At 43.5% G+C, this 21,011-nt stretch overlaps 1 protein-coding gene across 1 annotated transcript in view; it reads right to left on the minus strand.

Annotated features, from left to right (window-relative positions):
- Window positions 1-21,011, minus strand: part of LOC137615270 (protein mono-ADP-ribosyltransferase PARP3-like) — a 352,885-nt gene that overhangs the window by 178,283 nt on the left and 153,591 nt on the right. The window contains exon 4 of the mRNA XM_068344998.1: window positions 15,456-15,581. Within this exon, the coding sequence (XP_068201099.1) occupies window positions 15,456-15,581 (126 nt within the window). The remainder of the gene's footprint in view (window positions 1-15,455; window positions 15,582-21,011) is intronic.

Raw genomic sequence — 21,011 nt, forward strand, 5'->3', positions numbered from 1 at the left:
GAAAAATAAAACAAATTGTGTATGACTCCCTCAGGAGGAGCACCTAGTCCACGGACAAGAAAGGTGTCCACCGAGAGAACACACACAAATTAAAGGCTGTGGACTCCCTTCCCGGGCCGACATCGACAGGAGGAGAGTGGCAGCGTAAAAACCTGTAACAAAATGATATTTTGATTATAAAATAAATTTTTGAATATACTTACCCGGTGAATATATAATAGCTGACGTCTCCGACGGCTCGACAGATTCTAAAAACTCGCGAGCGATCGCCATGAAGGTTGCGGGTGTGCCCACCAGCGCCGACTATCGGCCAGATACCGCATATACTTGTAAACAGCTCCAGTTCTTCTCAGTCCCCTAGGTCTCTATCGGGGAGGAAGGGAGGGCCTTTAATTTATATATTCACCGGGTAAGTATATTCAAAAATTAATTTTATAATCAAAATATAATTTTTAAATATTAAACTTAGCCGGTGAATATATAATAGCTGATTCACACCCATGGTGGTGGGTAGAGACCAGTATTAATACAGTTTACGGCGTATATGCTAAGAGTTTTTGACAGTTATATCATAACAAAACCCAAATAAATATAGGTACCTGGTAAGGAAGCTGACTCTGACGATTACTCTGCCTTATTAATCCGCTTTCCTCACGAAGCCCAGCCATCCTCTCAGGATGCTGAAAGACTCCCAGGAGCTGTTGTATCCAGGGCGACCACCCATACAACAGGACCTCATCAAAACCCTTAATCTGGGCGCTCTCAAGAAACGACATTTGACCACCCGCCAAATCAAAAAGGATGCGAAAGGCTTCTCAGCCTTCCGTACAACCCAAGATTAAAAACATTTCAAGAGAAGATTAAAAGGATATTGGAATTAAGGGAATGTAGTGGTAGAACCCTCACCCACTACTGCACTCGCTGCAACGAATGGACCCAGTGTGTAGCAGTCCTCATAAAGAGTCTGGACGTCTTTTAAGTAAAATGAAGCGAACACCGACTTGCTCCTCCAAAAGGTCGCGTCCATAATACTTCGCAGAGATCTGTTTTGCTTAAAGGCCACGGAAGTTGCTATCGCTCTTACTTCGTGCGTCTTGACCTTAAGCAAGCAACGATCTTTTTCACTTAAGTGAGAATGAGCCTCTCAGATTAAAAATCTAATAAAATACGATAAAGCATTTTTAGACATAGGCAATGAGGGCTTCTTAGCTGAGCACCATAAGGCCTCAGATCCACCTCGTAAGGATCTGGTACGAGCTAAATAAAACTTAAGAGCTCTAAATGGGCACAGTACTCTTTCAAGCTCGTTGCCTACGATCTCTGATAGGCAAGGTATATCAAAAGATTTAGGCCAAGGACGAGAAGGCAGTTCATTTTTGGCCAAGAAACCAAGCTGAAGCGAACATGAGGCTTTATCTGTAGAAAAGCCGATGTTTTTACTAAAGGCATGGATCTCACTGACCCTTTTAGCCGAAGCCAAGCACACTAAGAAAAGCGTCTTGAGGGTGAGATCCTTCAGGGAGGCTGAATGTAATGGCTCAAACCTGTCGGACATTAGGAACCTTAGGACCACGTCTAAGTTCCATCCAGGAGTTGCCATACGACGCTCCTTAGAGGTCTCGAAGGACTTAAGGAGATCTTGGAGATCTTTATTATTGGACAGATCTAAGCCTCTATGTCTAAACACAGAAGCCAACATGCTCCTGTAGCCCTTAATAGTGGGAGCAGAGAGGGAGCGAACATTTCTCAGATGCAGGAGAAAGTCTGCAATTTGGGCTACAGAGGTACTGGAAGAGGAAATGGATGATGACTTGCACCAGTCTCTAAAGACTTCCCACTTCGACTGGTAAACCTTGATGGTAGATGCTCTCCTAGCTCTCGCAATCGCTCTGGCTGCCTCCTTCGAAAATCCTCAAGCTCTTGAGTGTCTTTCGATAGTCATAAGGCAGTCAGACGAAGCGCGGGGAGGCTTTGATGAAGACTCCTTACGTGGGGCTGCCGTAAGAGATCCATCCTTAAAGGTAGACTCCTTGGAACGTCTACCAGCCATTGAAGTACCTCTGTGAACCACTCTCTCGCGGGCCAGAGTGGAGCAACCAATGTCAACCTGGTCCCTTCGTGAGAGGTGAACTTCTGCCGCACCTTGTTTAGGATCTTGAAAGGTGGAAAGGCATAAACGTCCAGGTGAGACCAGTCCAGCAGGAAAGCGTCTATGTGGGCTGCCTCTGGATCTGGAACTGGAAAGCAGTAAGTCGAGAGCCTCTTTGTCAGAGAAGTCGCAAAAAGATCTATGGTGGGTTGACCCCATGTCATCCATAGCTTCTCGCACACAGTCTTATGCAACGTCCACTCCATGGAGATGACTTGTCCTCTTCTGCTGAGGCCGTCCGCCAAGACATTCATTTTCCTTGCACAAATCTCGCCAAAGGAGAGATGTTACTTGCCTTAAATGGAGTTCCTTCTGATCCGTGGATCAAAGACCCGAGCATTCCAGACTGTCCAGTGGAGCTCCCTAACCCAAATCCGATGCATCTGAAAACAACACATGGTTTGGGTTCTTGATCGCAAGAGAAAGACCTTCTCGAAGTCTGATGTTGCTGTCCCACCAAGTCAGACATGTCTAGACTGAGTTGGAGATTGGGAAAGAGATACTCTCTAAGCCCTTCTCCTTGTTCCAATGGTTTAGGTGAAATTGGAGAGGGCATAGGTTGAGTCTCCCCAGAGAGATAAACTACTCCAGCGATGAAAGAGTTCCCACGAGGCTAGTTCAAACTCTTACAGAGCAACTGTTTTTCTCTTGCAAGTGAAGGACTTTTAACAGAGCTTGTTCCATTCTTGCGGGAGACGAAAAGGCCCGAAAAATCAGACACTGTATCTCCATTCCCAAATAAAGAATAGTCTGGGATGGGGTACTGTAAGTTACGACTTCTCTACGTTCACTATGAGCCCTAGCTCCTTGGTTAGGTCTAATGTCCATTAGAGGCTCTCCAGACAGCGATATAATGACGACGCCCTGATTAGCTAGTCGTCAAAATAAAGGGAGGCTCTGAATCCTCAAAAAATGTAGAAAGCTTGCTACATTTTGCAAGGGCCTTGTAAAAACAAGAGGAGCAGGAATGAGGTCGAAGTACAGTGCTCGACATTGGTACATTACTTTCCCGTCCACAAACCTCAGATGTTGTTGAAAGTTTGGATGAATCGGGATGTGGAAGTATGCATCCTGAAGGTCGAGAGAGACCATCCAGTCGCCTTCCCTTAATGCTGCCAAGATAGATTTGGTAGTCTTCATCGTGAAGTTTGTCTTGACAAAGAACACATTGAGCGCACTTACATCTTAAGTACTCCTGCAGTGAACGTGGCTGCCAGATCATTGGAGCCATCCCTGATAGCCTTGTTCCTGCAGAGAACGTGGCTGTCAGATCATTGGAGCCATCCCTGATAGCCTTGTTCATGCATGACATAATTGTACAGCAAAACTTCAAACGCTCGAAAAACTCCTAACAGGAGATGGTCTAGCTCTGAAGCCGACCATAAAATCTTGGAGCGTCTCATGGCCAGGCGACGGGGAGTCTATGAGGCTTGAGAAGTCTCCCTGGGCAGAGGCAGGAACTCCCAAGCCAAGAACTTCTCCCGTGTCATACCAGACGCTCGCTCTATAAGCCAGTTTAAAAGGAGGGAAAGCAAAGGCTGTCTCCCCCAAACTCCTCCTGGTGATCAACCAGTCGCCTAGCAAACGTAAAGCTCTCTTAAAAGAGCGAGAGAGCACTAGCTTAGAAAACAACGGCTTCGAAGTAGCTAGGCCTAGTGTAAACTCTGACGAAGGCGAACGAGGAGCAGCAGTTACAAAATGGTCCGGACAAAGATCCTTAAAAATCAGCATGATTTTTTTTTAAAGTCCATAGAGGGCTGAGCAGCTTTAGGCTCCTCTCCGTCTGACAAAGTCCCCAAAGGAATATCAGTAGGAGGGGGATCAGCAACTTCCTCATCTGAAGGAACCTCGTCCGACAATTGCCGAGTCTCATGAAAAGGAGAGACCTGCCGCGGTGGCAATGCTTGACAGGCCAAGTCCACACGCAAAGGAGCAGCAGTAGCAGTCAAGGAAGCGACGTCATGTCGCTGCTGAAAGGACTGACCAGCAACAACAACAGGAGTTGATGGACGCTCGACGTCAAGTCGAGACTGCCTTGACTGCCTAGACTGAGCAGTCAAAACAACCCTTGACTGCGGTGCTTGACGCTCAACGTCAAAACAAGGCAACTGAGCTGGTTGGCGAACGTCCTGAACGTCAACACGAGACTGCGGCAGCGGCTGACGTCAACACGAGGCTGCGGCAGCGGCTGAAAGTCAACACGGGACTGCAGCGAGTGAGGATCCAAGTCACGTGACTGACGTGACAAACTACCGACATCACGTTTCATAACATCAAAAGGACGAGTAAATGCTCGTTTGGGCGGCTGACGGCCAGAGTCTCGTTTAGCGTAACGGCGACTCGAAAGCGAAGGTTCATCGTGAACCTGCTCAACGTCATACTTCTCCATAAGGGAGGCAAGCTTAGTCTGCATGTCCTGCAGGACAACCCATTTAGGATTAACGGGAGTCGGAACGGGCCGAGACGACGGTAACGTCTGTGTTGGCAAAACATTGCCTTTACCGCGACCCTCGGACCCCGTGTTACGCTTGCGTTTAATAGGCGAACAGTGTTCCGACGACTGCAAAGGGTCAGAGCTGTCCCCATGTCTACAGCCAGGACGCTGGACCTGTCCTGAAGGGACTGACTTTCGCTTAAAGGGTCTAGAAACCTTGCGCCAAGGTTTCTTTTGCGAAAAGTCTTCGGATGACGAGGAGAAACTTCGTCTCTCCTGTCTTATGGCAAGGACGTGCTTGTCGAGCAACGTCTGATACCTTTGAGGGAACGTCTGTTCGTTGGTTTACACTCCTCACTCCCTTAGGTCCTACGACATTCCTTCTCCCTGGTGCATGGGAGCCTGAAAGAGGTCTCGGACTAGGCAAGTGACAAGCACGAACAAACGAACCCTCCGCAACACAGCACATGTTTTCTAACACTTCACTGATATCGTATTTTTCAATAATTTCACATTAGGCATGAATAAAACTGATATCTACCTGAAGCACGCAATTCTCCCTTACATCAAAAGGTTATAATTGCGAAATGAGTCGTATAATGTAAGCACATTAGTACAAAATGAAACACACATGCAAAAATCAAAAAAAAAAACATATACATATATATCGAATAAAACGGTAATATATAAAGTTAAAAAGGATCAGTGACTGGGGAGGAGACTAAACTCTAGTTCACTAAAGACTACGTTTTCAATCTCTCACCGTACAGTGCCTTGGGACGAGAATGAAAACTAAAAACGTTTTATCCTTTCTCCCCGTACAGAGACTTGGGACGAGAGTAAAAAAACTGAATCGAGAACAACGTTACTCGCTCCCAAACTCCTTACTTGGGACGAGAATAAAGATCGGATCGTTCTCTCTTTCTCTCTCTCTCTCTCTCTTGTCACACACAAGAGAATTGCCCACTCACCCTTCGTCAATAAACAGGTTATTTGACCAAAGGAAAAACTGAAAGGACTAAGAAATTGAAAATTAACAAGTTCCTTTAAATTAGTATTTAAAACACTTCAGTTTGAAAGAAGAATGAACAAAACGTCAAAATCGATTTACTCTTTCTGCAAAGTGAAACCGTGATTCTCTCTTTCTCTATCGTAACGATAGAGCGCAAACTGCGTAGCATAAATAAACCAAACGTTAGTTCATCTTTGAAAAAACAGCACGAAGACTATTCAAAGAATATCTTTCTTAAAATATTTTCTAAAAAATATTCATTTCATAACTCTTACAGAGCAAATGATTTAAACTTAACGAAAATAAAAGTTGAATGGGCTCAACGTTGTTTAACTTCAGTTTCCAAGTTAGGACCGCCTACATCTCGGACTAGGGGAGGAATAGGTAAAGGCCGCATATAAACAAAACATAAAATTTATCTTGATGTTTAGTATAAATGGAAAGCTAATCGAAGAGGCCTAATAAAGGCGGGTGAGATATAAAATATATAGAGGAAAATCTATAATTATCAACAATAATTTATAACGTGATAAAATAATTACTAAAAGCCTAAAACACACTTCCGTACACTGAGGGAAGGGTCGGCCATCTTTACTCTATGGAAAAACCAGAGATAAAAAAGCAAGGGCAAAACACTTTTACTCTCCTTTCAAAAGCATTTCTTTTGAAGATAGTATTGAATAATCCAACACGGCGAAAGCAATAAAACCAAAACCAAGTACTTCACCAATTCGGTAGAAAACTTGAGGTCATAAAGCGAGTGGAATCGACTTGTCGATGAAACCGACAGAGAAGAACTGGAGCTGTTTACAAGTATATGCGGTATCTGGCCGATAGTCGACGCTGGTGGGCACACCCGCACCCTTCATGGCGATCGCTCGCGAGTTTTTGGAATCTGTCGAGCCGTCGGAGACGTCAGCTATTATATATTCACCGGCTAAGTTTAATATTTAAAAAGAATAATTACAATTAATTAATTCAGCTGAGAAATAACTACTCGGGAGAACCACTCAACCCTCTGGTGGGAGGGGGGTTCCCTGCGGGAGGCAAAGTTAAATTATAACTGTTATAATTTTACTTAATTAATGAAGAAAACCATTAGGAAGTGCAACTTAACCCACGATTTGGAAAGGTGTTAACCCCGCAGAGTATTCAGTCGGCCGTCCACGAGTGAGCGGTGAAGACCTTCAGAAAGAGCAAGACCAAAGTCAAGCTCCAAAAGGGACGCACGCCCTTCCTCCAGCAGATTCCACTAAGAACACGTAGAGGGGAAGGCGACGATAACAGCTGAACTGAGGAGTATCCAAACGATGACGATTCCCCTGCGGCGGTGGGCGGGTTGCCCTGAAGGCCATCCGCTAACAGGATGACCAAAGTCCCAAGGGAAAATGGTCAGAAGGGAAGGTTCTCCGTCCTTGAGAACCAGCTGTACTACGCTGTCACACACACACTGAAAAGTACAATTACAACATATATATAAAAAAATTAAGAATGTTTTCATATATATGAAAAATGGATTTTCATTATAAAATGAAATTTTATTGCATACTTACCGAACAATTATATAGCTGTAGGTTCCCTACGAATGGCAGACTATAGATTCAAAACTACCGCGGTGGCGCCGCCATCGCTGATGAAGGTGACGTCATCTCCCTCCACTCAAGGGAGCTATAGGTACAACTGTCCAGGTAACATCAATTCGTTCTGCCCAACCATCCACCAGTGGGGAGGAGGGAGGGCTTCAAGTAATGATTGTTCGGTAAGTATGCAATAAAATTTCATTTTATAATGAAAATCCATTTTTATTGCAGTATCTTACCAAACAATTATATAGCTGATTACCCATTGCAAGGATGGGGGGCTGTGGATGTAAGTCTTACTTCAACAATCGCATACGATTCTTGAAAATAAAGTACAGTGATACCTCTACATACGAATTTAATCCGTTCCACAACCGACTTCGGATGTAGAAACGAATTTTCCCATAAGAATACATTGAAATAGGATTAATCTGTGGTTGAGCCCAAAAACCTATGATAACTACTTAATAAATTACTACACATAATTACACATGACAATATGCACTCTAAATTAGATAATAGACATGAAAAAAGAATAATTATCAAAAAATTTAAATAAGAAACGGGTTTTTAGCGTCACTTTACCTTAGAAAGTCCAGCGCAGGTGTTGGTCTTGCTACACAAAGAGGAGACGGACGGCCGCCGAGAAGGTAGAGAGGTTGACTACGATAAACGTACACTACCGTAACTTATTCTAACTTACACTAAGTGAACTTTAACCTAACTTAGCTTATTTATTTTTTTATTTTTATATTTCATATTTTTTTTTACATTTTCTTTTTTTCTTTTTGATGATTAATTTCAATCACTTTCACTCTACACTTAAAATTGATTGAATTTTTTTCTCTTCAATCTTTGCCGTTTTCTTTGTTTCACTTTCTTTCGTCTCACTCTTTGCCATTTTCTTTGAACCACTTCCTTCCTCTTCATCACGAGTTCGCTTCGTAGTTTTTTTTAAAGAAGCTATCGATAGAAAGTTGCTTGGTACAGCTTTTCAGAATGTTTCGAAAATAAATTAGGGAAACATCATCAAACTGCGCAACTACACGACAAACCTGCAATTTCTTTGTATGGTATTTGTCGATGAAGTTGACCACGTCCTGATATTTTCCTAACACCTCTTTTATTTGCGCCGAACCTAACACATGTTCTACCTCCTCGATCCCTTCCTTGTCATCACTCATGTGCTCAGACATAGCATGGAGTTCCTTGAGCTCCTCTGGTAGTAAGTTCGTCGTGATGTTCTTTTGCAAGGTCACTCACACGGACACCACGCTCATGCTTTTCAATAATTCCTTGCTTTACTTCTAAAGAAAGCATTTCCTTATTCCTTTTCTCACCACTACCACTACCACTTGCGAAACTAAGCCTTTTAGGACCCATGATTTACGTAAAATACCGTAAAAGGATGAACATAAAAAATCACAATTTAAACACAGTTAATAGCAGAACGCACAGGGCACAACCACACGAAGCCGACGAGAATAGAGGAATGTCCCAAGCCACACTAATTGAGGGTCCCTCCGAGGTAGAAATGCTGCCTTCTATCGGCGGAAATAAAAAATACATCCGGCGCTATGAGTACCATCTACGTGCACGGGTATTGTTTACTTCAGGTGTCGAAAAAAAATTCCGGTGTAGAGTAGGAACGTGTTCGAATTGTACTTCGCGTGTCGAAAAATTCGGATACAACCGGTACGACGAAAATTGCTTACTTCGTGTGTCAAAATAAAATTCGGGTGTAGAGTCGAAAAATTGCTCGAATTTTACTTCGGATGTTGGAAAATTCGGATGTAGATACGTTCGTGTGTAGAGGTTCCACTGTATACCCAAAAGCATTGTTAGTGCCCGTTGTACCTTATCTTGTAAAAGAGCTACTGCAGGAGAATACTGCCTCTGGTTGGTGCTCATCTTACATAGTAGAAGGCTTGGAATATGACCAATGGGTGCCTCTACATGGAGTGGAAGATCCTCGTAGTCATGGTGTTCACCGCTGACTGAACGAAGATACAAGAAAATATCGCCCTTGCCCTGGGCTAAGACCAGAAAAAACCAACATGAAAAAACTGTCACCTACACCGAAATAAAAACCTCTACCCACCAAAACTAACACTAAAATGATTGGTGAGTACTCCAGGTACATTGTACCCCAAGACTTCCCTTTAACGCGCCAACCTTGATATAAGGCGAAACATAGGCTAACAGAGGGAGAAAACCCGCTATGCCGTTCCTCCCAACACCATGCCAGCTACCGAAAGTGGACCGAGAAACTTACAATTTTCAAACACTTTTTCGATTTCTTTAAAATAATGCGTAGCAAACACATATTTAGACCTCCCAACGGATACTTTGCAGGATAGCGGATAGCGACTCGTTGTGTTGAAAAGCGAGAGAAGTCGCTACTGCTCGAACTTCGTGCGCTTTTCACTCTCAGTAAAGGAAATACTGCATCGTTAGCTTGGGAATGTGCTTCTACAATTAACTCTCTCAGAAAACTCTGTTCTGCAGAGATAATATCTTAATGCCCACACGGGACATAAGAGTCGTTCTTCTTCTTCCTGGCCTATCAAGTCTGTCAGGTTTTTGAGAACAAATTTTCGTGGCCACAGATTAGAAAAGTTGCGCGAATAATGTATGTGCGACGAATCGCAAAATTACTTACTTTTAATTTTAAAGGTTTATTTCTCGCCCTCCATCAACACTTAGAGTCTGTTCAGGCGGGCCTTGATGTGTGAAAATAATTTCTTTCCAGTTTATATTTTGCTCTGTATCTTTTCAGTTATTCGCTAGCATTTGTATTCAGGCTTAATAGTTTTCTGATCACTATTATAACACTTTCCAGATTTTTCTTGAAAGCTGCCACATTATTGCCGAAAGAATTTTGATTGTTGACTAACTGTAATATTTTCTTGAATGAGAGCGAACATGTTCTCAAACAAAATATACAGTAATAGAAGTGATCATTTCACCTTTGGTTTACCCCTCCTCTTTATATGAGGAGCTAGCCAGTGTTCATTACACAGAAACGGATGTCTGGTTACCTGTGGGCGGAGTTAGAAACGTTCGTAAACGTAATGAAAAGTTGCCCACGCTGTTGCTATCGTTCTTTTAACGTTAGCTAACAATGTTTCTTCGGGACTGATTGTTCGAAAAATTAACCCTGTAAGGATAGAATAAAAAGGTCTCGGAAGCCTATCATGTAAAAAGCAAGTCGTTATACCCAGGGTACAACGACGGAGGAGGCTGCCTCCATCAAACGGTAGAACCGAGTTTAAGACAATAACCTCGCGGTTTTGTCTTGGCTAGAGCGCATGCTCCAGGACGGCCTACGGCCTTCATGAAGTTTAAACAACACCCATTAAAGTTCTGTAAGAACTTCTCAGGAACGAGTCTCCCGAAAAGGGTGAAGTCTTGTATGTGGGAGTTTGCTTCAAGCATACCAAACATAATTGCCATCGACCACTTACCCGAAGGGGTTGCCATCGAACGCTTTCTCGCTAGTGAGAAAAACTACCGTCTAAATCAGGCAAGGCCTGCCAGGGAAATGAACTGGAATGTAAATAATTTTTTATTCCTCGCTCATTTCCGTCTGCTAACCCAACCACTCGAAGTGGGAAGGTGGAGGAAAGATGACAGTGGTTCGTTCGAAAATGAAAGGATTGGTGCTGGGAAATCAGACTAGCTGATATAATAATCAGCTGGGAGTGTAGAGTGACGTAACAAGTCACACCTTTGGAAGACCCATCCTGTAGATGGGGGGAGGTCGACCATAGAGTTTTCAGAAACCTCTGGATCGCGGAAACCGAGAAATTCGGATGAAAACCTAGCGGTTCAGAATCAATTTGTGAATACCTTTCTCACGACCTTAAGAAATGTTGTGCCGAGAACCTGCAGGAACTCTGTCCCTTATTCCTGACGGAATTTTCAGGAATCGTGTTACGTGACCAGGACCCAAAGAAAATGTGTCATAGTTACCTGTAGAGATTCGTAAACCCTTAGGCAGCAGGCATCCCTCTGTCATCATGGTAAAACTCTTGATGACAATGGGCGTACACGAACAATTCACGGGACGAGAGTTCGAAAACTCTGTCATAAGAGTAAAACTCGTGCACTCATGAACACTTTGCGCAACAAGAGTTCGAAAAACTCTGCCATACGAGTTGTTCGTGCACTTCAACTGATTGCGTGCGCCTAGTTGTTCGTGCGCGCAAATATGGTCCTGCGCGCCACTTATCCATTCTAACGGCAGTACTTGAAGAAGGCGACTTAGTCTGTCCGCCAACAGGTTCATTTTCCCTTGAACAAATCGAGGGATCAGCGTAACCTGACCAGGTGTCCCCACTTTCCCAGAGGAGTCAACGCTCGCGTAAATATCGGTGGTGCTGTCGAGAGGCCAAAGCAAAGAGCTCGAAACTGGTATATCTTGCCCATGAAAACAAACTGAACATATTTCCTGGAGTTCTGATGAATCAGAATGTGGAAATGTGCATCCTGCATATCCAGGGATACCATCCAGTCCCCTTAATGAAGGGATACCAACACTGAACGAGTCGTTTCCATATTGAATTTGGTCTTCTGGACGAACAAATTCAGTGCGCTTACATCCAGTATGGGCCTCCAGTCCTCCGATGACTTTGGGACTACGAACAGAAGGTTGTAAAACCCCGGCGATGGTCTGTCGCTTATCTCCTCTATGACCGCCTTCTGTACGAGAATCTCTTTATTTCTCTGGTTAAGGCTACCAACTTCTCCGAGCCTGGCGAGTAGGCGGGTAATGTGATGGGAACATTGGATAGAAGCGGAGTGTCTTTGCAAGGAAAGGAGTTACCGAACCGGAGGACTTGTGTCACCCAGGGCTCTGCCCCTCTGCGACTCCATTCCTCCCAAAAAAGGCTTAACCTGCCCCCTACCGGCGCATGAAGGATTGAAGAATCACTTGGATGATTTCGTGTCGGGTTTAGTCGAGGACTTGGTTGGGTGTCGTAAATTAAATCTAGGCCTGACGAACGGTCTAGACCTACCCCCTCAAAAGGGTTTCTTCTGCAAAGGTGATACCGAGATGGTAGTCGCCACAGTCGAGGGTTTAACCCGCTTAGAAGACTGTGCAAGCAAGTCATTAGTAGACTTCTTCTCTACTGTAGAAAGAATCTTGGTCACTATTTCTTCTGGATACAGATGATCCTTGTCGAGAGGAGAAAACAAAAGGGCGGACTTCTGAGACGAAGCGACTCCTTTCGAAACAAACGAACACCAGAGCTGTCTTTTCTTGAGAGTTCCGAATGCAAAGAGAGAGGCCAGTTCATCGCAACCATCCCGAACTGATTTGTCGGCACATGACAAAACCCCAAGCCAGTCCGATGCCAGGTCTTCCTGAAGAGTAGAGCATTCCTCTATTTTCGTAGCACGAGCTCCGATCGTCCAGTCAAAGAAAATCATAATTTCTAAAATCTTGAAAATATTCTTTATCAAATGGTCCAACTCGGGCTATGTAAAGAATATTTTAGCTTCTGCAAACGCGGATCTATTATTTGCATCCACCAAGCCAGAGAAGTCCCCCTGAGAGGAGGCAGACACTCCCATAGAAGGGGCTTCCCCGGTTACGTAGAACCTATACCTCTTCTTAATAAGTTTCGACGGAGGATAGGCGAAAGTTGCTTTCCCAAGATCTCTCTTGACCTTCAACCAATCTTCTATATCACGAAGCGAATGTTTAGCAGCCTTGGAAAGAAAGAGCTTCGGAAGAAGAGGATCGAAATTCTTCCTTCTCATCAGGAAAATGGAAGCAGCCGACCTGGGAGCGGCTGCTACGAAGTAATCTGGGTACATGCCGAGAAGGTAGCGTAAAAGCTTCGAATAACACGAGAGAGGAATAGCGTCAGCTTCTAAGTCCTCCTCGTCATCCGAAGAGATAGACGATGGAGACGGTTTCTTGATTCGACTCATTGTTCTTCGTACATTGTTTATTTTCTCTCATCCAGTTCATCAGCTCTTGCAACTGTCGACGTAACGGAACTAGATTCTCTTCTTCTAGTGTTGCAGTCGAAGCAACTGGAGTCGTGGATTTCGACACGATCGCCACCGGAGGTGTCGCGCCAGTCGAATTTTCTGTTGCATGCGAAGTCGAAGGAGAAGTTTCGACAGTTTGATGAGTCAAAGATCTCGATGAACTCAGAATCGGTCGTTCCACAACCGAGTCGAAAGCAGCTGTCGCTGTCGTAAGAATACGAGCCGAAGTCCATGTAGCTACGCTACACGACGGGCGAGCGATATCTACTTCTCTGTTCCTTTTCACAGGAGGCGAAGAGAACACCTCTTCAGTCGAATGTCTCTTCAACGGACGTGAGACTGAAGAATCACGCCACTTATGACGTCTAACCGAAGGAGAATCACTCGACTTACGACGTCTAACCGTGGGTGAATCACTCGGCTCTGTCGATAACTGGTCACCAAACGACACACCTTTCCAATGGTGTTTATTCGAATCCTGCTGTCGCACCACAGGATCGACTGAGGAAGCAACTGTCTGTGGGCAAACCCCGATAGTCTCCCTTGGACCTCCGGTATGTCTTCTCCCCAAGGCGGGGGAGCGGGACAATGACCTTCGTCTAGGAGAACTATCGGGTCAAACAGCCATCCCCTCAGATGCACTGCATTGACACTTTTCACTTTACTAGAAGTCTTTCCTATGAAAGACTTTACAGATAAACTTAACTGCATCACCGTATTAGCTAATACATCATATTTCTTTTCAAATTTAGACTAGAGGCTGGCAATGGTGTCAGGAAAAATTCTACAGGAAGTTGGCAAAGGAGTTACAGGAGCAAGAGTAGGAGGACTCAAGATCAAACATAATAAGAGGAGAAGGAGAAGGAATAGGAGCAGGAGCTTCGATAGAAGCCGAAGAAGCTAAACTAGTCTTACTTTCAGCTCTGAGAGCCGCCTTCCTCTTCCTATCCTTAATTATCTTCCCCGAGTGAGAAACAAAAATTTTCCACTGTTGTTCACTCCGATTCTTGCATTCATCACAAGTAGATTCTCTAGAGCACTCACAACCCCTACCTTAATTCACTTAGTGTGCGAATCATAAATTAATTTAACTAACCTAGTTTTGCACCTACCAGCGCAGGGTTGCCAGTTTGGTCTTTTTTCCAGGCCAAAAGACCTCAATTTGGCCTTTTTTAAAAATTGGTTGGCCGTTAGCAATATGAAAAAAGGCAAGTCAATTAATACTATATATTTGGCCTTTTTCTACTAATGGGTTGGCCTTTTAAAGCTCCTGTTGATAAGAAGTTGGCCTTTCCTCATTTTGAAAACCTGGCAACTCTGTACCGGCGCAAAACCTAACTACTGAAGGACTAGAGTCCAATATGATGGTAAGACCACAAAATTGCAGAAAAGAAATTCAGCTTCAATCCTACAAACACGGAGTTGAATACTTCACCAATATTGGAGAGATAATACTTCCCAACAAATGAAGGAAAAAGTCTGCACCGACCACCGATGTTCACCAAATGCCGGCAGAGAACGAATTGATGTTACCTGGACAGTTGTACTTATAGCTCCCTCGAGTGGAGGGAGATGACGTCACCTACATCAGCGATGGGGGCGCCACTGCGGTAGTTTTGAATCTATAGTCTGCCATTCGTAGGGAACCTACAGCTATATAATTGTTCAGTAAGACACTGCAATAAAAAAATAAGTTATAAAGACAAAGATTAAGGGCTGTCCAAATAAGGCGAGGAGGAAGAGCAGTAACAACCACTCTCCATCCGAGCCAAAAGCAAAGGGAAGCTTAATCAGAGGTGTGTTAGTGAGGGGTGTAGCTAGATAACTCCCCTACCCCTCGCTAACTAGCGGGATGGGTAGTTAACCCTCACTAAAATCTAATGGGTCGTCCTTTCAGCTTCGCCGAAAGTAATACCCCTATAAATATCGTTGGTTTGTATTCCAGTTACGGAACAAACAGTAGTACAATAGACATCCATAAAAAATATCCTGAATATAAAAAAAAACATGATTTGTCTAATGATACTTTCAATCGTTCTCAAAGATGTACTATACTGTACAGTTATGAGTTGACGCACCGTAGGGCAGCAACCATTTGTGGATTCTCCATTTTGTGCCCGTCTCTATTACCTAACCTCACAAATAAGGAGGGGTGATTGTATTACTGTACACCAATACAGAAACAATAATAATAATATATTGGATAAAACATTCAAGCAGACCATTGTATCAATATTCTTAAATCTCACAGGGCTAGCTAATAACAATACTTGCCTCAGGTCCCCACCGAGCAAAGAAAATGCACCTGTCCTTAAAAGTAGCTATCTGCATCATGTAAAACTCGGTTCCATCTTCTCCATCAATGCATAGCTTACAAGTGAAGTCTTCATGAATTCTTGCCTGTAGAAAGAAAAATCTTTAATTCTCAAAATTGTAATTTACAATATAGAATAGTACAGCATATTTAAATGAATAGATGATGTAGATATGTTGTAAATATCAATAAAAGTACTGTATATAAAGAAAAACAGGCATACATGGGCTTCAAAAAAAATTTGCCTCCACTAAACTCTCCCATTAACATACTGTATACAATACTAATTGTTCTTTTATATTTGCACACAATGGACAGAGCAACATTACTTCTACAGAAACTGTAACCAAAGAGATTTCGGTTCAAAGCAAACATACTGAAACTTGAAACAACTGAGTCTCGGAGCAATAAATGGTACTTAGGTGAAAACTAGAAATTTTTAAAACAATTTGTATTTTTCCTCACTATACAAACCTGAGTCATTTATATAGGTTTACTCTTAAGTCGATTTTATATGACCAAAAAGAAAAAAGTGAATAACTGACAACCATGAACACTGGGTAGCGTGCTCATACCTATGAGAGGTTGAGTCACTGCTTATGGTTAAGACTTGCAAGCCAGTCTGATTGTCATATATATAAATATCTCCATTTTGTTGTGACCCATCAGTTACCTAGAGCTACATAGTGACTTGTCCAACGACGGAGATTTCCTCCCACTTATGAAAGACTTCCCATATAAATGACTCGTGAATTTGTATCCACGTAGGAACAAACTAAAAATTTTTAAAGCAATCTGTATTTTTCCTAGCTAAACAAGCCAAAGTCATTTATCCTAATGTCTCCAGCTTGTAGAAAGGCAAGGTCAACATGTCAGCCAAGTCAATGACCTGACAAGAGTAAATATTCTGGCATGAACAGTAATCAGAATGTGAAAATGAAAAAAAAATTATGCCGTGAAAGTTTGTCACAAATACAGTACAGACTTAAGTTACTTTATTATTACATGTATAACAGTTCCTTCGGTGAAGTTACTCCCAGGTGAGGGCTGGACAAAGAAGGATAACTGATAATATGACAAAAGACTAATTGTCCTGTAAAAGCTTGGTTTAGATCAGCTGTTGTGCTGCAACAATGGGTCCCATACAAAAAGTTACCAGACCCCAGGTGGGCTATAAGAAACATTCCTGCCTGGTGATTGCCAGACTGGGGTTCGAGTCCAGCTCAAACTTCTTGTTAGCTTCCTTGGTGTCTACAACCTCACCATCTTGTAAGCTAAGGATAGGGGGTTTGGGGGAGCTATATGTCTACCTGCTGAGTCATCAGTCGTCATTGCATGGCCCTAGCTTGGATGGAGAGGGGGCTTGGGTGTTGATCATATGTATATAAGGTCAGTCTCTAGGATATTGTCCTGCTAGCTAGGGCAATGTTACTGTCCCTTGCTTCTGCCATTCATAAGTAGCCATTAAATCTTTAAACTAGGACTCGAGCCAATGAAGGGTTTTTGCAGAACGCTAAAGTTGTATCAAGACCATGAATGTTAAGAGTTCTGGGGAGAGGACTGGCACCGTTTCCCCTGAGGATTTACAGGCATTGAGGATAACTTCATGTGACCAAAAGGAGATCATGATCTTAGAAATCTTCCCCTTGATGCGACCTATGCTCACAAACAAATTAGAGATGTTTTGTAGCCATTCGCTTCTGTCACCCCCTTACAGGACAGAGTAACCACTTACCTGGATCATCAGTTACCTCTCTAATAGACAAGATGCTAAAAGAGTTAAATCTGGTGTCATTATTGGCCGGATTTTGAGTTTTAGCCCAAAACTCTAAAACAAAGGAAAAAGATAGGGTTTTCCACTCTTTGAAATGATATATGAGGTAGGACAAACCAGGCAGTTCACTCACTCTCTTGGCTAATGCTAGGGCTAGGACAAAAACTGTCTTCAGGGTCAGATCTTCATCTGAGGCCTTATTTAAAAGGTCGTAAGGTGCTATCTTAAGGGATCGTAGAACCCTTACTACATTCCAAGATGGGGGGGGGTTTAAGTTCCTGAGCTGGGCAGGTCTATTCAAAGCTTCTGATAAGAGCTGATAGCTCCCAGGAGGAAGAGAAATTGATTCCCTTCAGTTTAAAGACTTGGCTCAAGGCTGAGCGGTAGCCTTTAACCGCCGTGACTGAAACTTCTCTTTCTGCAGGAACAAAAGAAAATCTGCAATCAGGGAAATAGTGGCTTAGAGCAGAGCAATACTTCCCCTACTACATCAATCACAAAAGGTTGACCAGTTTTCTTGATAGACCATTGCAGAAGACTTCCAGAGATATTTCGAAAGTTATTTCGTAGTCAGTTCGAAAAACCTCTCTTTTGGCGGAGGTGCTGGATAACCACCAACCGTGAAGAGACAGGCAGTGAACAGCATCATTATCTGGTGATTACCACTGACAATGAAGACTTAGAGAACAGTTGGAGTGGCAAGAGACTTTGAAGAAGTGTGGCTTGAGGGTAAATGTGGATAAGGCTGAAACTATGGTGAGCAGTATGGAAGGTAGAACAGGATAGCCATACATGAAAGGAGAGGCTCGATTATAAAACAAGTGGAACTATTTAGATACTTGGGTTCTACTATCAGTCAGGAGGGAGGATGTGAGGCTGAAATTCAGAATAAAATAAAAGCAGCCAGGGGGGAAGTGGAGGGAGGTTGTACGAGTGGTAAGTGATAAGAAAATTACTAAATTTGAAAGTAATTTGTATTTTTCATACCCATACAAACCTGTAGCTATTTATAGGTACTATACTTTTGGTGAAGCTGGAAGACTAGCCATAAAACTTTTAGGTTGGCCAGGGCACCAGCCACCTGTTGAGATACTACTGCTAAAGAGTTATGGGGTACTTTGACTGGTCAGACAGTACTACATTGGATCCCTCTTTCTGGTTACAGTTCATTTTCCCTTTACCTACACATATACCAAATAGTCTGACCTATTCTTTACACATTCTCCTCTGTTCTCACACACCTGACACTAAGATTACCTAACAATTCTTCTTCGCCCAAGGAGTTAACTACTGCACTGTAATTGTTCAGTGGCCACTTTCCTCTAAGTAAGGGTAGAAGAGACTCTAGCTATGGTAAGCAGCTCTTCTAGGAGAAGGACACTCCAAAATCAACCATTGTTCTCTAGTCTTGCATAGTGCCATTGCCTCTGTACCATGGTCTTTCACTGTCTTGGAGTAGAGTTCTCTTGCTTGGGGGTACACTCTTATATCTCTTCCTCTTGTTTTGTTAATTTTTTTTTTATTTTATATAGTAAACATTGCAATATTGTTACTGTTCTTAAAATATTTCATTTTTCCTTTTTCCTTTCCTGAATGGGCTATTTTCCCTGTTGGAGCCCCTGGGCTTATAGCATTATGCTTTTCCAACTAGGGGTGTAGCTTAGCAAGTAATACTAATAATAACTAATGGCCTGCTAGTTAGCAGGGGTGGGTAGCGGGGTAAGCCTGCTACTCATCTTACTCATACACTAGTGTTGCCTTCTCACTTTTGATTACAGACAGGACTTCTTGGGGGTCAGGTGATGGCTGGATAATTTGTATAAATAGCTATAGGTTTGTATCGATAAGAAAAATACAAATTTAGTTACATTCAAATTTGTCATCTTTTCCGACTAAATTCAAACCCTTCCATGATTTATAGAAATGACTCACCCATTAGGAGGGTGGAAGTCTGAGCCAACCGGCTTGGTAATTGACCTAGGGTTTACCTATAAGTGTTATGCACATAAAAGGGAGGACCCTGACACCTCACTAATTTCATGCAACACATGGATAAGAGCCTGAGCAATCTGTGTTTTTGCGATACTAGCAATGTGACTGGCCTAGGTAAGAGTTCTTGAAAACCATAGGAATCTTTAGAATCATAGGAATCTTTAGAATCAACTACTGTAAAAACGTTACCAAATCCCACCTCGCAAGGGGTATGGGGACGTAACAAGTATTATTTATATACAGTACTAGGTTACACAAGGGAAATGGTTTTACGTGCAGATAGGTGAGGCCAGCTTGCAGAGGACCATAGGTGCTGTTCCCCAAGAGAGGGGAAGATGAAAAAAAGGAGTTGGTCATTCTTACACATTCCTCCATGACTAATCCCGGGTATCCAGGGAAGGAAGCAGGGATGACTTCTCGAGATTTACCACGATCCCCAGAACCAGGCAAAACACGAGTAGTTTGTCGCCGTGTTGAAGAAGGGACACCACAGAGTCTGCTAGGATCAGCCAATCATAGAGGTGTCTTAGGAGACAGATGCTGATCCTGTGAGCCCAAGATCACATTAGGGCGAACAGTCTCGTGAAGATCTTGAACTGGTGTTGCCTGCTTTCGTGTATGATCCTTAGATACTTCTATGAGATCCAGTGTACACATGAAGTCCTGTGGTCTTACAACTTGTATGACCATGTCTGCGGTCTCAATGCTGAACAGTGTTTGGAGAACAAACTTGTTCAGAGCTGAGAGGTCGATGGCTGATTTCCAGCCTTCCGACTCCTTTGTCACAAGAAAGGTTCAACTGAAGAAGCTTGGGGAACTGTCAAGGCCCTCTTGGAGAGCACCCTTCTCTAACATGGTCTGGACTGCAGCCCAAAGGGTCAGTTCCTTTGCAGATCCCTTCGCGTAGGGGCTCGATGGGACTGTATCCCGAGTCAGCGGAGATAGATTGAATGAACAGGACACGATACCCTGAACGAATCACGGAGACTGTCCAGGGTTCTGCCCCGTGCTGCAGCCACCTCTGCCAGCGACTTCGCAGGCATCCCCCACTGGTAGGCAAGTGGGGAGATCAGCCACTCTTCTTTACTCCCTTTCCCTTCTCTGGAGGACTTGGAGCCCTTTTGATCTTTTGCAGGAGAGGTTTTTTTGGACACCTTTTTAGAGGACCTTGCTGTCCTACTAGTCAAGGGTCAGGTGGTCTGCAGCTGTTTCTTCTGTGGTAGTGGGGCCTTACCAAAGGACCAGGATGTCAAGGCCCTATGAATAAGGGAGTCCTGATTGGACTTCCTTCAGTGTTCAGCCACCCGCTTGACTTCTTACGGCTTGAACAGCGAGGAACAGTCCAATGTGGAGTTCCTGAGCCTTGATACCTCTGCCTGTGGGACTTGTCGATGGAACCTTTCAATCACCGAATTCCAACCACTTTGTATTGTGTTCGCCCACAGGTCAACCACCTGATGGGTGAGGAACTTGATGGTTAGGGTACCCAACAAAAGAAATGTTTCCATTGACTTCCTCATAGAATCCTTGGACCAATCTTCGATTTTGACAAGGTGACCTGTACATCCTAGCCATATGTCCAGCCACGAGGTAGCCTGGATGGCGTACTTTGCGACCTTCTCCATGTTAAGGATCTCAGACAATGACAAGGAGGTCGAGAGTCCAGAAAGTCTCACGAAAGAGAGTCCTCTCGAGAATGCCTTTATGGAAGAATCTAGAGGCAAAGCCGGAAGAGGCTCGTCCAAGACTT

The sequence above is a fragment of the Palaemon carinicauda genome, chromosome 21 (genome assembly GCF_036898095.1).
Source record: "Palaemon carinicauda isolate YSFRI2023 chromosome 21, ASM3689809v2, whole genome shotgun sequence".
In the NCBI taxonomy this organism is placed as follows: Eukaryota; Metazoa; Arthropoda; class Malacostraca; order Decapoda; family Palaemonidae; genus Palaemon; species Palaemon carinicauda.